The 19,338-nt window shown below is 43.6% G+C and overlaps 1 protein-coding gene across 4 annotated transcripts; it reads right to left on the bottom strand.

The window, feature by feature from the left end:
• Window positions 1-18,104, bottom strand: bdnf (brain-derived neurotrophic factor). 4 transcript variants are annotated; one of them, XM_027008950.3, is made up of 2 exons: window positions 17,717-18,104; window positions 1-1,051 (listed from the first exon to the last, which is right to left on the bottom strand). In XM_027008950.3, the coding sequence occupies exons 1-2, from the start codon at window positions 17,717-17,719 to the stop codon at window positions 218-220; spliced, it is 837 nt and encodes a 278-aa protein (XP_026864751.2). In that variant the 5' UTR covers window positions 17,720-18,104; the 3' UTR covers window positions 1-217. The 4 variants fall into 4 exon arrangements, with proteins under 4 accessions (XP_026864751.2, XP_026864755.2, XP_026864753.2 ...); XM_027008954.3 differs by lacking the exon at window positions 17,717-18,104 and adding an exon at window positions 16,607-17,137; XM_027008952.3 differs by lacking the exon at window positions 17,717-18,104 and adding an exon at window positions 7,932-8,989.
• Between the last annotated feature and the right edge of the window lie 1,234 nt (window positions 18,105-19,338).

The raw sequence follows: 19,338 nt of genomic DNA, 5'->3' as shown, positions 1-19,338 counted from the left end.
ACTGATCAGATTTTTTTTTAATTGTTTACAAGGTCATGAATATGTTCAATAAATAGACTGTAGTATCACTTTTACTGTATAAACTTCATCTTTTTTACATGCAGTCCATAAAATTTTCATCTGACGGAATAATTTACCCTGTTATGTATATATACAAATAGATTACTTCTCTCTCTCTCTTTTTAGAACTCTCAATAAAATCTATACATTGTGTACACTATCTCCCCCTCTTAATGGTCAATGTGCATACACAAGAAGTGTCTATCCGTATAAACCTCCAGCCAATCTTTCTTTTGCTATCCATGGTGAGGGCTCGCACATACGACTGGGTTGTCCGGCATTGCGAGTTATAGTGCCGCTTGTCTATTCCCCGGCAACCCTCCTTTGTGTACCCTAGAGGGTTGCATTTGGTCTCGTAAAAGTATTGCTTCAGCTGACCATTGGCCACCGGAACCTTCTCCAGCACGGTGACGGTCTGGCCGGACATATCGATGGCCGTCTTTTTGTCCACGGCCGTCACCCACTGGCTAATACTGTCGCACACGCTGAGCTCCCCGCGCCGCGCCGGGTCCGAGTGCCGTCGTACGCGCATCGACATGTTGGCGGCGTCCAAGTAGTTTTTGTATTCCTCCAAGAGAAAGAGGAGCGGCGGCTCCAAAGGCACTTGGTTGCTGATCATCACCCGCGAGGCGTACATGTCGACGTCCTTCGAGTCAGCGGCGGCGGGAGACCCGGGACCGCCCCCTCCCTGGCCCTGGTCGGCCCTGGGACCCAGATGCTGCGCAGCCTCTCCTTCCACCTCCAGCAGCTCCTCGATCACCTGCTCAAAAGTGTCCGTGAGCGAGGGCAGCCCTCCCCCGCTCTGTGGAGTCCCGTGGCCCCGGGCGGCCGAAGCCACAGCGGCGGCGGCGGCGGCCTCCAGGTAGCCCTCGGCTCGGTGGCCCCCGTGCACGCCCGGAACCTCTCTCATGGGCGCAGCTCTCATGCAACTGAAGTATGAAATAACCATAGTAAGGAACAGGATGGTCATCACTCTTCTGACCTGTTGGAACTGGAGACAGCAAGATAGAAAGGTGGGAGGGGGAGGAGTAGGGATAGTAAGAGAAGAGGGAGAGCGTGAGGGATGCTTTCAATTGAAAAGGAATGCCTGCAAAGTGAAGAGTTAGAAAGCAATGCACATTACGGAAATGCATGCATGCAATGTCTCGTTACTAGAGGTCAGTCAATCTCTCAATGTGTCTTTGTTATGTTAGTCGGTTAAATCTGATTCCCAGAAGCGCTTGTTGACTCATTTACAATCGGTCCCCCGCCATCCGACGCTCGTGTGTAACCTGTGTGCAAAGCTGCAGATCTAAAACCAGCTTCCCATTTCACAGCAACAGAAACACAACATGCAAGCTTGTTATTTCTTTGTTTCATTTTTAGTCACTGGCACAGGGGAGTGCTGGCACAACTGATGCAGCACACCGGATCTGTCCGTGCGCACACACACACACACACACACACACACATACAAGCGCACACACACATACAAGCGCACACACATGCAAGCACACACACATGCACACGCGCGCGCGCGCACACACACACACACACACACATACACACACACACACACACACACACAAGGCTAAATACAGAGACCCGGGAGTATCATTAGGAGGACATGAGAGGCTGTCCCCCGCTGCCTCCTCCCCGCTCTCCCGTGAGGATACTGAGCATGCTCTCTCTAGCATCTCACCAGACCAATGCAACACTGTCTGATGCTAAGCACTGGCTACCAGTACGTGATGACTGATGTATGACTATAGGTTTCTCCTGTCTGCTGCCTACTCAGTCGTAGACTTAGGATGAATGCTGGAAGGTGGAGACATTAAAAAAAGAAAACTTCAGCAAATCTTATGATGAGGGGACAGAGGAAAACAGGTAAGAGGTGCTTTAAAAGTTTAAAAGCTACTCACTTGTCCCCAAACCTACCAGCAAAAAAACAACGACAACAACAAAAAACACTTGGCTACCATGCATATGTTTGCCACTGTATAGGTTCCATAGCCCATAAAATGTAGACCTACTTGGAGCATCTTTCATTTCAGAGCTCCCATGTGGCAATGGGAGAAACTGTGCCACAGCCTTATCAGCTCACTTTGAGAAGATTTTATGAATGGTGATCTTTAGGGACTTTGAACACTCTCTAAATGCTCTATTCAAAATCTCATTGATCCTAATCTTTGTTTCAAGAAGACCAGGGCAGGTTAACTAACAGTCAGAAAGAGAGGAAAACAGAAAAAGATCATAAGTTACAAATTATATGAGGCAGATGGACTTGTATGGAGTATGAGAGATAACATTCATTCATTCATTCATTCATTCATTCATTCATTTATCAAAACTATTCTGTGCCCCACAGATGAATTTAAAAGTGACTTGATCTTGATTTTAAATCTGACTTGAGATGGCCTTTGACACCCTGACTATCAAGCAATCGAAAGACATGGGGAAACATCTTCCGGAGCTCTCACCCCGCAACCCCATCTCTTCTTGGGCTTCTCGCCCCCTTACCTCTCTGAAGCCCCTACGAGTCACAGCAATTCACTACGTCCGTCGACATCCCAAAGCGTGCTACAGCGCTCGCAAATAACAGCGAGGGGAGCATCCAAAACACAACAACAACAACAACAAAGACATCTCTGGCTTGGGCTCCTTCCTGAGCAGGAGGAGGGGCTGAGGAGGTGTGTGTGCGTTGAGGGGGGAGGGTGGTGTAGCATTTGGGGGGTGGGGCTTTTTAAAAATAGCCCTGCGCTGCAGCAAGGCTTGGCCAACACAGTGCGCAGTGTACTCCCAGAGCACTGAGCAGCCTGGAGAAAGAGGCTAGGGATATGGATGTGGGGGGGGGGGGGCGTGTGGGCGGTACAGGGGGCGGGAGAGAGACGGGGACACGCCCCATCTAAAAGGCATTTGTTTCGTTCTTAATTGGCGTCTGGGGTCGCGTCTGCGATTCGCCAGCGCAGCGGTGACTGCCATGGAGACACGGCACCTATAAATAGGCAGGCTGGGAGTCCCACGGTCTCGATTCAGAATATCGCAGCCCTCCCCTTAATGAGCGGCAAGTCCCTGTGCCCTGTGACGTGCCACCCCCACGAGGTGTGGGGCGCGCGCGTGTGTGTGGATGCTCTATAGAGGAGATGGGACCGCACTTCTTTAATCTTTTCTCTTACACAGTTAAAAACAAGTGTGAAGAGAAATATCTAAATAATTCATAGAAAAAGACTGAGATTACAGATATGGAAAACAGATCGATCCTAATTACGTCATGCAAAATGTATGTGCGCAGCACTCCTGCAGTCACGAAACCATGCTTCAGCCCATCAGCTTTTCCCGTCATGGAAAAAAAAGAAAGTAAAAAGCTTCTTACATTGTCAGCATTTACCTCTGCAGAAGCCTTAGTGTGGATTTTAAAACACCACCAAGGATTAGAACTCCATTCTGCCTTATTTCGCACTTGCTCACTTGTTTGAAACTTCCTCCAAATGTGTTGCCTCTTCAGGGACAGATATATTTTTGTCAGCACACCCCTCAACCTCCCTGGAAATGTCCCTAATGCAGGTTTACACACACACACACACACACACACACACACACACAAACACACACACACACACACGGACACATCCCAGCTGCTGCCCCAGTTTCATGATGATCCCAATTAACAAACATCTGCGGTGCCGCTAATAAGGGAGGAATTTTTATTAGTTTGTTACGGTACCACGGAGTGACAGGTAACGCGTAGCCTCATCCTTGGCAGTGACAGCAAGACTGCACTGTCTTACCTGCCTAGAGCCTGCTCGAAAAAGCACATGTGGCCCAGATAACACTTACAGTACAGACTGGGTAGCTATTTCAGCAGGTTTTTTTTTTTTTTTTTTTTTTTTTTTGCTCTGTGCTAAAAACAATCCAGTAGGACATTTGAGGCAAAGGAAATGAGAGATCACCTACGCTGGGTAGCAGTTGTGATTGTGGGGAGGACAAGATTCCGTTTGACATTGTAAAAGCCTTAGGCAGTAAAAGGGTGGACTTGAGGTGTTGGGCGTGGGGAGCTAAGCATCATTTCTCAGCAAAACAACCCCGATGACGTCTCTTCCAGGTCTCCAAGGCGGCATGGAGGAAGGGAACCAGGCACGGAGGGAAGGTGGAAAGGAGGGCTCTTGGTGGGGGTAGGTGGGGGTGCGCAGCGCAACTGATCAGCTTGCAATTGCTTGTTGTTCCTCTGGGGTCCCCACTCTCCAGGAACAACAAACGATTTATTTCTAACCCTGCTATTTCCTGTTTCCATCAGGCGAATCAATATGGATTATGCTTCTCAATCACCTTCCTGTTAAAACGCAATCTCGACGGTGAATCACTTTATTGCACTGGGACTGAGTCGGCAATAACCCAGACCCTCTATCTTGTTCAAACCAGGATGGGAAAAAACCAAATTACCGCCCTGTTCGCGTTTGTTCCGCTATAATATGTCGCCTGTGTGTGTCTTTCCCTCTGAATTGCGTCTTGCAGTCTCAATATCAATATCCTGCCAACGTATGCAAACATGGTGTATGTGCATGTGTGCAGCAGGTGGTAGTAGTGGTGAGGGGTTACAATCTGTAGAACAATCTTTGGAGTCATGAAAGTAAACAGAGGTAGGAGCTCATACAATTTACACCTCTTTGTGAAACCTACACTATCGCCATGGAAGCCACATGAAACATGTGCCTTTGAATTTGTGGCACATCTCCACCAGTCATGCCTTCCATAGAACCATCCCCCCAGCCTCAGGTGACCCCTGGGTTTTCTGTCTACAAAGAAACATGAAGGTGTAGTGATGACACACCATCTGCACAGCTGTATTTGATACTAGGTCTCCATCCCAAACACACACACACACACATGCGTGCACAGATTACACACACACGCACACACACACACACACAAAAGAACACAAGCACTTTTACTACAAAAAGTGATTGATCTCTAGTTGAGCGAGCAAGAGTGGCAGCCCTATCGCTATTGGAGGGAGGGGGGGTTTGTGCACCTGCTCGGTTGTTTAGAGAAAAGCTGGAAGAACAAGGTTGTTCCCTTTGCTTGCTCCTGGCTCGTCACAACTCTATTTGCTTAAGTCTCCATGCCATGCAAGGATTACAGGAGGAATCCTTTCCTGACAGACAGATGAAGCTTTGCCAACATGAAAGCGCAGTGGCAGCTGTAGCTCCTCTGTTAGCTTTGACACTTGACAGAAAAAAATGGGAGGTTTTCACTTTTTTACTCTTTGCGCGCCTATATGCGGTAGCATGTTTGAAAGAACACCACGGCCGGTAACAAAGTTAAAAATGGATTGCAAGTAAGGACCGTAGAAGATCTTATAAGATCATAACAAAAGCACCTAGATTTTCTTGGTATTCTTGGTATTTTCTTGGTACTCTAATGCCTGACAATGGCACGACAATCCAAAAAAACCCTGGAAATGTGCACTGCCTAAGACCTCCAAGCTCCTTCAGAAACTTTGTGGAATTCAATAGCATAAACTCAGCAAGTGCCAACGTGATGATAAAGAAATGTCTCATGACATTTTTATGTGACACCGCTGACCAGTTTCTGCTGAACTCAACCCACTTCAGCACCAAAGCGACCGCGGCCATGGCCATTCTAAGGCTCCGTGCCAAGCTAATCATTAATCTCACAGTGGCATCAAACAGCAGCGTACGGCAGCAGGCTTGGAAAGTCTTTGGCTCAGTCTCACTCAGCTTTAGTGGTTGCAAGAAGTATGTCGGAGCCTTTGAAGCACATCCTCAGGTAATTTTAGGTCCCTCCACAATGTAACACAGCTGTGCTACAGGCATGCAAAGAACGAGGTGGAGGAGACTCTGAGGTTCTGTCCCCATCTCATGGCTTACTTCTATGGCCCTCACTTTCTTGGTAGCCTGCCCATTCATTCCAGTAACGTCTATTTTCAGCGTTGGACACTGTTAGTGGGCTTTCATCCCAAAAGGGTTGGAGAACGGAATTAAAATAACCAGTTTCACAGAGGTTACATCAATCTTAGCATGTGTAAGCAAAATGTCATCATTCAACACATGGAGGACGCTACATTTGGTAGCTGAGTGAAGAAGGTTCTTTTGACAGATTAGGTATTTCAGGTGCATTCTTAAACATAAATGTTGCAAGCCAATTTTCATTTAAAACAATTCAAGTGCATTCTGTAGCCTAATTGATTCCTTTTGAAGTTCTCAGGCTTGTTAGGATAGAGGTAGAACTACTGGCTCCTGGAAAGCAGGGAACCAAACCAAATTAAACTTTAGTGCGGTAATGATTAATGTATAAGTTTCAGCCCTTCACGTAACAGGAGAAAGGACAACCGTCGGAAATATCATCCAAGATTTGTCACTGTGATGCTGGTAGATGGCGTTACCACCTAGGTTACTTTTTTCCTTAACTACTGAGAGAACATGTTACTGCACTCATCAAAACATTCCTTATTGCAAAGCCAGAGTAATGCTGTTACTTGTTTTCAGTCCTTCATCCAAAAACAGGCAGAGACACACATATACAAACTCACAAACACACTAGAAACACATAACGAAAACACATACCAGAAAAAAAAAACCTGAAAAAAAAGTTTAGTAGCACTCGTCAAAGTTTTTTTAGTATTCGAAAACAAGCCAGGTAGCATTAGCAACATAATCCAGCAGTTTGGGTTGCTGTTGTCAGGTATGGACTTTACGACATATTTACGCTAGATGGCGTATTTGTCTGCATAAAACGTTTGTTACGCTTCTATTATCAGCCGGCAAGGCAATAGCCTACTGGATATTGGACATAGGCTACTACATACCCTCCTTTACAAGTACGCACAAAACGCAAAAGAGCGGCGAACATGCTAAATGAATGTACCGTTGCTGTCCATTTAGATAAGTCCTTCTCGATCATGTATTCCATGAATCTCAATTTCCTAAACAATTCAGATTAATACACTGTTTCACAAATATGTGAAACAACTCAAAACTGCAAATTGATGGATTCTTCCTCTACTTCTATGAACTACTTCGGCCAGCTTGTTATTTTCACTTTGGCCAACCTACAAACCTATTCAGAATTTTAATATTGCAGTATAATTCAATATCCGCAAAGCTAATGAGAAATTTTGATAGGTCAAGGATCATGGATAAGTAGGCCCATGAATCATTTACATTCCCAGGAATTTGAAGCACATGCGTGCTTTGTGAACAGTCAGATAAAGCATCTTAAACTGGACTTTTCTAGTCCGAAATTCTGCATTCAATTGCAATACTATCCTTAATGGAAGCGCAAAAAGTTTTATTCGAGAACTTTTCTTTGCCTTGGAAGCTGATCAGGCTATGGGAAAGGGTAGACAAACCGTGGGGCTCGAGTTTCCTATGCAGTCTTATTGAATACACCAAACCCATTTATTCCCCATGTCAAAGTTTACACTGCATATATTCCACAAGTTTTCTGTGAAATAAATAGGAGTTTATCAAAGAACAATATCAAAACACGCAAGTCAAACTTAATTATTAAAGGGTTTTAACAGACAAGTGATGAAGGTTTTGACTGATCGCATTAATTGCACCTATTGATCAGTCGTTGAAAAGATGTTTCGATGTATCGGTGCAAAGCTTCAGGTAAACATTAGCCCGAAAACTTTTCGATTGCGCTGACCCCTTTCCGGTTGCACATTTAAAATTCACTCAACATAATAACGGTTTTTCTTATTAATGAACAAGAAGATAAAGTTTCACTACCTGCTCCCAAGTCGCGGTATAGCCAGTACGTTTGCATTAGACACTACTTGAGCGCTTTAGAAGAAGTGCCCGTCTTCTTCCACACGCCTCGGTAGAAGGCACATAAACTAAAGAAAGTACCCCGCACAAAACACCTACCTTTACTGTCCAGTGGGAAAGAAGCCCATTCAACGGGACAGTGTCATCTGGGATGTTTTGGATAGCCCTCTGCGCAATTGTTTATGCGTTATTCCCCGATAGTCGCCAGTGGCTGCAAGTTGTCTCTTCAGCTTGGAAGCAAATAGATGAAATTATTGATGGTGGAAATTGCATGGCTGAAGTAATGGACTCCCATGACTGAGCGGATCCTTTGGAGTTCGGTTTAAGCAGTCGGATGGCATACTAGCACACACGGTACTGCGCGTGGAGAGACCTCTCGAGCTTGAAATGACGGCTTCATTCCTCGCGACTACAGTACCTAACTACATCGTGACGTTGCAACATGTGACTCCGCCGCTGGATGTCTACCAGCCAACCCGGTCAGCTGCATGAGCCTCAGAACAAACGGAAAGTCTAGGTTATTGTGCCATTCATCCGGTACCAAAGCGAATTTTTTTTTTTTATAGGAATTGAATTGCATACCGCCGCTAATCTGTTTTAGGGATGTCAAGTCACAATCATAATTTTTTGTTGCAGACCAAGTTTCTTGATATGTTTGTCGCTGTTAAAATATGGTGACTTTTGGATGCGCGCATCTTCTCGAAATATCTCATCAGCGAACTTGGCTACTGGTCGATTTCTTTAGTTTTTGATCTTCTGGCGTAGAATGGTTTGATGTTTTGTCCATGTAAAGTGCAACTAACGGGAAATTCAACTACTTAACCGGAATTGCCCAACACGAACATGTCCACGAATGTTTTCAACACGGCTGTCAAATCTCTGTGTTCTTAAAGCCCACGACTGCATCGCAAAACGAGACTGAGCTTTTCAACTTTTGAATGACTGGCGACATCGGCACCTTGGAAATGTTGAAGCAAATGTAGTGACTGTAGCCTTTACCGAGCCTGTAGCCGAGTGCTTTGGCCATAATGTTTTGTTGCTTCATTCATCCTATATGCCCAGCCTGCGTTCATTGTTTTTAAATGGACACTGGGCGGATTAAAATGAAACCCTCGTGTGACAAGACTATAGATCATCTCATGAAATTGATAGTTGCCTTTGTTATTCTAAAAGCAGCTTCAAAGTAAAGCGGTTCCTCCTCATTTCCACTGCATCAAGGTCCTATTCTGTTCTGGAGATCTCTGTGGGTGATAGTTTTTAACCATTGTCATTTGTCTATTGACCACCTTTTTATCCTGCAAGAAGAGCTTATATGTCACATAACGCTACCAGCCCATAGTTTGTTTGGGGTTTTTTTCCCCCTTAAACACCTTTTCATGTCAGTCATGATGTTAATGGATAGGATTTTTAACAATTTGTTTTCTTCCCAAACTGTCCAACATGTCAAGAGTACCTTAAGATTGAAATATTTGCTCTCTTCATTTCTTTAATTGTTCATATTTTGAATGACTTTTACAGCATTAGTAAAATTTCACACAAATTTTGGCAGTGAGCCAAGATGTGAATGCTTTTTCTCTTCATTGACTTTGCACCTCTTGTTCATGAGTAGGTGATGCCAAGATGGCCCAATGTGAGATTTATAGCAATGAGTTTGTGGCTTGGTGATTCTGATTATTCTCTGTCTAAGGCAATGAGGTGGAGTGGTCCAGACCTAGATGGTCACAGCATGGGAGAGGATGCTAACATCTGCTCTGTCTCACACACACACACACACACACACACACACACACACACACACACACACACACACACACACACACTCACACACACACACTCACACACACACTCACACACACACACACACACACACACACACACACACACACACACACTCACACACACACACACACACACACACACTCACACACACACACACACACACACACACACACACACACACACACACACACACATCACATGCTTTGGTTTTCTTACATTCCCTTTTCATCTCACTTTCACAATCACACTTGCAAGCACATGAAACATGTAAATATGCACAAATCCATTCACACAAATCTAAATCTAAGTATACTATCACCTTCATGCACTCACACACTCTCATGCTCACATCCTCCCCCAAGCTCCTATAGGGATAAGCCAAGATGAATATAGCACTACCCATAGGATCACAGGAGGAGACGGCAAACTCTGGATGACAAAGAGTTGCATCAGCAATTGCTGAGCGACATGACTCCAAGAGAGGGGGATAAAGCTTAACCTGGCGTGCACACACACACACACACACACACAGAGAGAGAGAGAGAGAGAGAGAGAGAGAGAGAGAGAGAGAGAGAGAGAGAGAGAGAGAGAGAGAACACACTGGGGCTGTTCCAGCCAGGTAATTCATAAATAAATCACTCTGCTTCTCATTAGGAGCACAAAAACAAAAACATAGGTCTCACTCAGAACTGCAAATACAGCACAATGCCAGCCACACTCACATAACCACAACTCACATAACCACAAAGTTTGAGTGCTTATGCAGGCCTATATGATGTTAAAGAAGGTCAAGGAGTTTCACATATGCCAAACCCCTGAACGTTCCTCTTTGGCACTTCGAGAAGTGCCACTTCAAATGCCAGAACCTTCAGCCCTTTAGCAGCATTCCCCAACATAAACACATTGCTGGGATTTCAGTTCATCTTGGGCAAATATGTGTTGTTCCCGGTGCTCACGCCAGTGTTGTCTTTTGAAAAGAGCAGCGGCGAATGTTGAGAGAGTCGGAGCGGCGTCAGAAGCGATGGCCGTGTCTCTATCCAATAGGTCGGGTCGCTAATGACGTCACCTCAGCTTTCTCAAAAACTCCTCTTTGCTGGTCCTGTCCTGGTTGCCTCGTCTGGGACCAACATGGCTCCTGACGCAATCCTTCAAGGACGTGGTTCACTCGCTCTTCAACATACCTTCACTGATGCCCTGAAATTCATGGGTGAAACCTGATGGGGCAAGATTTTGAATCATAAAATATGTCACAGGGAAGACTGGGTAGAGGACATAGAGGAGATGTTTCTATCATTGCTCCCACTGCTCAACGTGTGGTGATGCCAAAAAACATGATGGAAACAGACAGGGTTATAGCTTTATCAAAGAAGCAGCGAACATTGATTGGCTTTTGGGCCCTTGTCATCTTGTACAAATGCAGGCTGGATATTACTTTCTACATAGTCACATAACAATGGTACATTTCTCACTAAATATGAACATACAACCCTGTCCATCCCTGTGGTTAAAAAAAAAGCTCTTAGGAATGTGGTAGGAACCTGAAGCATTAACTAACAAGCACATGTTGACATAAACAAGCAGCAGTTGAAGCCTATAGCTCATTTTAAAATGCGCATATATCCAACAAGATGTGTAGAGCTTAGCAGGAATACCATTCTCCATACCTATGACTCAATATTCTCCTTCGCTTGTTGGGATGGAGCGAGAGCTGCATGTTTATGTGCGTGTGCGTGTGTGAGTATGTACACACTCTTTCTAGTGAGTCTTCACGTTTGCACCGTGTCACCACGCTAAAATGAGTGAGTCACCCGGCAGATCTCGAAAGCACTCCCTCCATGATTACGGTTTGCCCGATCCTGACTGCTTTGCTGGCGAAGCTGAAGGAGAGTCTGGCTGTGTGAGGGGAGGGGGTGTCTGTGTGACTCACTCTACTCCCACCCACCCCAGCACACACACACACACACACACACACACACACACACACACACACACACAGCCTTTCGTCTTAGACTCCCTATCAGTTCTGAATGACTGCAGGGCCCTCAGCACTTCCAGCAGCAACATCCAGCACTCTAACAGGTCCCTTCATCTCTTCCATAGCCAATGGCAACTTAATGTAGACAGACCAAAAGTCGACCGCTAGCATGTGCACTACACATAGATGTCCATTTCAGCAGATACACATGGGCATGTATACGCTAGTCGTAACACACACACACACACTTGCTTGTAACTGATCCCTTGTGGCATACGCTGCCTCTCCTGGTAATGTATCCACAGGCTGGGGGTGGGGATGTAAGCCTTCTTCTACATTCTATCCTCTGGTAATCCAGCCCCTGCACGGTCCCTGCACACTCCTACACCTGTAGCATGTATCTATATTTACATAATTAGGTGCACTGTTTCTGCAGTCATTCACCACTGTAATGTGTCCTTGTACCTTTCACAGTATGACATGTCTTCATATGGGACATTTTCTAATTACCAGAGCAGAGAGGTGAAGGTATTTTTGATGCAATTAAACATCTGTAGACAAGCACTTGTTTACAGAAAGCACTGTAACCAGTTTGTATAACACAATCTCAAATCAAAATGACAAAATATGATAATGACTTGTTGATATAAAGCTCTTGACAATTAATATTTGGCTTGGCAAAGTTAGAATGCCAACGAGTATAATGCCAATAGAATACTTGACCTCACAGACTGAAACTCCAGCCACAGAAAATAATATCTCAAGATTTTACAGATTTTATAGAAACCTTAGAGTCATCGAAATGACCAATGAAGCATAAATAATTCATATGAAAATTTCTTTAAAGATAAATAACCAAGGAAACAGCCTTTGCAAAAATTTTGCTAGTGACGCATTCCAACTAACACAAATCCATCCTCCCCTCTCTCTTTGTCTCTCTTTCTCTATCTATCTATCTATCTATCTATCTATCTATCTATCTATCTATCTATCTATCTATCTATCTATCTATCTATCTATCTATCTATCTATCTATCTATCTATCTTTCTCACTCACACACACACACACAGGCATATACACAAGCTAGGAGTCTAGCATCCTTCAACAGCACATAAGTGAAACATAAGCAAACATGCAAGAGCAGGCGCCTTGCGTACATACCCGAGCATTGACGCTGGCGAATAGTTAGTTCGAGGGTTTCCTTGGTGCAGCCCCAGTTGCCAGGCACCGGTACTAATACTGCTCTCCAGCTCTCCCACATTGCAAGGAGAGTATCACTCCATTTTACATCACTGATTAGAACACTCAGGTGGGTGGACAACAGCTAGCAAAGCTCACATATAGAGCCCCATCCAATCTGTATGTACTGATGGTAAAAGATTGAATCACACATATACACACATATACATAAATACAACAACATCCCCCCCCCACACACACACACACCACCCCCAGCTTTACCCCCCCCCCCCCCCCCCCCCACACACACACACACACACACACTCACACGTGTACACTCATTGTGGAAGCACATCACTGGTGCTACAGCTCCAAAAGCCATATAGCTTCTAAAAAAGTTCAAAATAAAATACCTGAAAAAATGACCTGCGTTAATACAGTTCACATTACACCACACACTCACACCGTCAGTTGCCCCCTCATCGTACTGTCAGGCTCACGAGCGTCGCCCGTGCTTATTAGCCTATACCATAATCCTTGCACAACATACGACGCAATGAATCAACGAGTTGCGCGCGAGGCCAGCTCGCTCTACGTCTCGGATGGCTGTCATGGTTAAACTGGCCGCGCGCACCATTCATCACGTCTCTGCTGGCCAGCCCGCGTTGCGCAGGAGAAAACAGACGGGAAAGCTGCGCCACAAATGGAGCTTGAAACTTATCTAAATCGTCCAGTATTAGGATATTAAGGGCTTTACTGCTGCATCAAATCATAAATCATTTTCTTCCGTCCAATGAATAGGGTAGTTTAATTAGTAGTATCATTTTTGTGTCAGTAAGAGTATATAAAATCCCGATTTTTAAAATCGAAAAATAACAATAAGTTTGCTTATTCTTATTATTACTATTATTATTATTATTATTATTATTATTATTATTATTATATTTTCATACGCATATTGCATATATTGCATACGCATAATTGTACTAAAATCACACCTACAGGCTTTCTTTTTCAGAGCTTCGTGCGTGAGCCCTTATTTCCCCGAGGAATTCAACATATTCAATATGATAAATTCATTCCGCGACTGAAACAGGACGCAATATGTCGGTACACCTATTTAAAAGTTAATTAAGAAAGCTGGCCTGGTAAACAATTTTTTTTTATTTGGATAATAATATTAATATAGCAGTATATACGTATAATTGGTCTCTCACGACATTCAATTATCGAGAATGAAACTAAAATATAATGCCTCGATATAATTCTGTGTTATTTAGAATGAAACCTACCATTCTTAGATTTGTTATTGACGCCCACCCTAACTCTGCAGCGATCAGAGTGCGGTGAGAGGGGGCCAGAGAGGGAGATTCTCAGTAAGATGACACAACCCCATTTATGGACTGATCCGATGACGTACATTGCAGAAAGTTCTATAAAAAACCCTTCGTACATACAAAGTGTGTCGTGCCACCCCCCACCCCCTACCCCAGCCTCCACTCCCCCTCCCTGCGCACGCCCACACCCACGCCATAAACCCACATCTCTTATGAAAAACATTACAAAATAAACTAACAAATATCAAAATGCGGAAAAACACGACTCCGAACACAAATAGTTTGATATTTTAAAGAGCACAAACCATCAGAAAACGGCTTTTCCTCATACAAGGTAAACTGAAATATATGAGTGCAGGTTTGGTCAGCCATAAAATACCGCAACATTTTTCATTAAACTGAAATCTTTTCGTTAGCATGCAGAGTACAGAGATGATCTATTTAGAACATGGTTGTAATGATATCACGTTTTCTATTATTTTCGGAATAATCAATGCACAATCATAACGCTGTAGCAACAATACAATAGAATACCTAAATGGCAATTGCACATAAATAATTAATCTGTATCTTAGGATCAGAAATCCTGTTTTATATTCTGACTAGTTCACAAAACACGAGCTAATTGTCCGCTATTTCTCATATTAAATGTTTACATTGAACGCTACTATATAGTGTTTTGTAATTATAGAAATACACGGAATAACCTGTAAGATTAATAATAAAATATTTTAATGGAGAAATTACCGATTTACCATTGCAGAAACGTGAAAGAAGCTAATGAACCCGGACAAAGGGAAACGGTCATAACGAACTTAAAAGCAGCTAAATGAGACATTGACTGTATTCCGCCTGATGGCCTCTTGATTAAAGCAGTGGCAAAAGTGCCTGTGGGCGTAGATATCTTGGGCTTTTCTTGAGGCTGTCTGTTTGCCTTTCAGTCGCTTCACCCTTAAATCAGATTCTTGGAGCAGAAGCGTATACAAAGAAAAAAAAAACAAGCATAGCTGATATCCACCGCTCATCCCCTCAGTAACTGAGACGAATTCCTAAACTTAGTCGGCATAAAAGTCAGAAAATCATCAGCGAGGCTTCCTATAAAATGCTGACTGTCTTAGTTTATCTTCATCTTGCACGGCATCGTCCCGTTTCTCCCCACGATACGCGTGGAACCCTCTCAGCCATTTCCTTATCAGGCAATCTTATCGGTGGCTCCATCTAACCCAGCCATAACAAATGACAATATCTGACCACGCCTATCCAAATTCTTATTCCGTTTATCGGGGAATAAGTATGCAACGTTTCCCCCCTCAGGCTATATTTTTTGGTCAGTCGATTCTCAATAGTTTAACGGAAGATGTTATCTGTAGCGAGTGCTTTTAGCTGTAAGGGGTCTCCAACTGTTCGCGTATGCACGGACCTGCGCGCTGGGAAACCGGAGCAGGTGATGCTGGAATAGGGGTGGAAATCTCGGGATGAATGAAACGGAGGAGCGGTCCGTAGTAAAAGCACTAGCGATATGTCCGCGGTGACGGAGTGCGGGACGACGGTACTCACACAGATTACACACATATCTGTGGCTGCACCAGTTAGGAACGACTGAAAAGAAATAAATTAGTGTTCTGTCACTTTAACGAAACAACAGTTTAAAAAGCTGATAAGTGAGAAAAACAAATAAGCCAACAAAAAGGTAGATAGATAGATAGATAGATAGATAGATAGATAGATAGATAGATAGATAGATAGATAGATAGATAGATAGATAGATAGATAGATAGATAGATAGATAGATAGATAGATAGATAGATAGCGTAATATGTAGCAAGGCGACTTATGCTGAGTCTTATATTTTCTAAGAGACATGCACCATTATTCAGCAACCGAAAATAGGCATTATGTGGATTATTCACACACGAGGTCCACTGACGACAGGAATTCTGTAAGCATGGTTATTGTGAGAACGCAGAATGATCCATATACGCACTAAAAACAATGTTTCTTTGCAGATAGTAAAATGTACATATTCATCCGGCGCCCTGGTTAAGATCCCGTATCAAACAAATAAATGTGCACTCACGCGTAAATTAATGACTTATGCATTGATAACAGAGTAAGACAAACAACCGCCAATATCACATTTTCATGAATGACTCATAATAACGTCCGGCTAAACTAGAGCAACTTTCTAATGGCCACAATCTATAAATACACTGCTATACGTTCTAAAAGGAAAACATCATCGTAAAGTGAAACTACTGCGGTGTAGAAAAAAAAAAATACATTAAGTTTGTCAATTGCTTTATAAGTCGATGTCGTCTGGTTTAGTCTACCTCCCAATACCTATCATCGCTGCCCTAACCTATTCACAACCGCGTGACGGCATCTTTCATAACCACAAATCAAACTTCAAATAAGAAAAGGTGTGTAATTCGTCTCTTCTGAAGTAAGATATACCCCCACAAAAATGCTAGTAGCAATGGATCAAAACGGAAACAGTTCTTACCTTTTTAAGAGCTGACAACCACTATCAGTGGTTAGATCTCCAAGACCAACACTTGCATTTCCCAAAGTTAACGCTGTGTACCAAGTGGAGCTTGCAAAGCACGCGCACCCTACAGCATCTCTAAGATTTCAACTTTCACATGCTCTAAGTGGCGACAAAACTCCAGCTCTCTATTGACTGGTTCATTTCTCCGCTCTCGTTCACAGGGCTCCCCCGGAAAGCACTTACAAAAAAATTTTTAAAAAGGAAAAAAGGAAAAAAAAAGAAAAAGGACAAAAGTCAAACAATTCCCTAGCTTTGGCCAAAGATCTGCAAAGCATAAAAGGCGATGTCCACTTCGTGTTAGTCCGCGGCGTTCAACGACTCCGGTGCCTCTGTCCAAAGTGCTGAAATCATAGCAAAGCTAAGGTTACTTGAAGGCAAAAATCTATACTTTCGTTAAGTGCCACTTGATATTGCTTTACTCTATTGCTTCCCCACGCCTTGTCACGTGAATATATCCTTGCCAAGTCCGTCCTGTTAATATTTGATCACATGTTGGCAGGACCTTTTCTTAACATAAGAAGCACTTATTTCAAAAGTCGGTCCGAATTCCTCTAAAAGGAGTCCCCAGAACGGATCCAAATACATCCCCAAATCCCACCGTAATAGGTCCCGCTCTGGAATGCGTTCTGATGCACTGCTCGTGTCCTGCAGGGCACATCCACATGTCTACACATGTTGCTTTTACATTGGCATCGGGAAAAAATCATTTTCCGTAGAAAAACTGCAAAAAACTGAACAGCCAACAAATACAGTTTTGTACACTGCGCGCGAGAGGACAATTCTCATCACAGTTTTTATCTTGTACATCTCTACGTGCCAGCATCTCCCATGCTCAGATTTTTTTATCCCACTATGTCCAAATCGCAGAAAACATCACCAGTACAAAGTTTTACGCTACCGTTGGCAATATACCCTGGTATAGACGTTAAACTTCAGCTTTGGGATCCATAAGCATGAGACCACCCATCCAACTAATGCGTTATTTTCCTATCAGCCCTATACCACAAGCAATGCCATTTTTTGGGGGATTTATTCCTGTAAGTATAGTGATTCCACGCTACTTACCATTTTCCCCAATGCTGTCCTGGAGATAGAAGTGTCTTAATATCCACACACTCCAACAGATGCCGGTAGGTAATGTGTCTTGTTTGAAGTCATCATATGAGAACTTCTCCCGTGCTCAGTATATCGCCCACCACTTGGGTGACTTATGAATCTAATAACCCTTTGCAATATCCGCGTGCTAAAACTCTCTAACACCTTGGTGGCTCTAACGACAGGACCAATAGTAACCAACCGCGATTTACCGAAAACCCCTATATAGATTTCGCAATCCCTTGCTCAGACAAACGCCGTTAGTGGTCTTACGTGATTGAAATGAGCGAAGGCGGTCAAGTTTAGGTGGGAACCGAACTGACCACTAAGTGCAACAGATCTCGCCCTGAACTTGAATAAGCAATAAACGATCACCAGAAAAGTTATGCACCCACATCCATGTGCTCTTTTGATGTGACCGCTGCCTCTTAGCCACGATATATACCGCGCGTCATATGGCAACTTTACGCGAAGCCAGTACAGTTCATGACATACTCAGTCAGTTTTCCCCCATCTGAGCTGGACCTGAGTCAGGTAAGAGTAAATTCCAGAAGCTTATATTTTCTGTGTCTTCTGTCAAGACAAAGTTCTCGGGGGACTTGTTGCTGCCTAAGACAAAGCGATGAAGAGTAAAATGGTTATAAATGCCATACTTACATCTGTGCAACACTGTTTTATGCTTCCTTTTATAACCTACTACTGCGAAAACGGAGACGAATCCGCGTCAATATTGAAGTTTGTTCTTAACTTAAAGATAACAATAGCTTTTCCCCGCGCCTTTGTCTTGTCAGCAGGAATAATGGTTAATTTTCAGTCACGAATTCCAAGTACAAACGTTGTCTGTTATCAGTAAAATTCCATCAGTTGCGCGGTGAGCACTCAGACATCTAATTGTTATGCAGTGACGAGGCGATATGCTTGCATGTGTCCTACAAATGTGCTGGTAAGTAACATGAGTAATAGGTGGTATTTACCCGGGATGAGCCAAGGTTCGCTCGAGCTGAAGTTGTAAAAGATATGAAACAGTATGGTAAAAATAGCCCACAGTCAAAGCATGTAGTGTGCTTCAGGGCTTCAGGTAAAACACACACACACACACACACACACACACACACACACACACACACACACACCACACACACACACACACACACCACACACACACACCACACACACACACACACACACACACACACACACACACACACACACACACACACCACACACACACACACACACACACACACACACACCACACACACACCACACACACACACACACACACACACACACACACACACACACACAGGAGGGATGGAGGGAAAAGAGTAGAAAGAGGCTGAGAAGTTGTTTTGTTTTTTTGTTTTGTTTTTTTGCTTCTAAACACAGAAACTAAACTTTCATGGAGTGTCTGACCATAAAACACACTATATTACTTTCATGTTTCTATCTATATTCACATTTACACTAATTTAGTTGGATCATAAGCAATTATGAGTCAATCACACTCTTATTCATTCATTTGTTCATTCATTCTTAAACTGCCCACCTGCTTAACTTAGTGCTAGGAAGAGATATGGAGATATCAATAC

This window comes from Electrophorus electricus, chromosome 23, assembly GCF_041902795.1.
Source record: "Electrophorus electricus isolate QZ-2024a chromosome 23, ASM4190279v1, whole genome shotgun sequence".
In the NCBI taxonomy this organism is placed as follows: Eukaryota; Metazoa; Chordata; class Actinopteri; order Gymnotiformes; family Gymnotidae; genus Electrophorus; species Electrophorus electricus.
The sequence above is the reverse complement of the archived record's forward strand: the minus strand, read 5'-3'. Positions and strand labels throughout refer to the sequence as shown.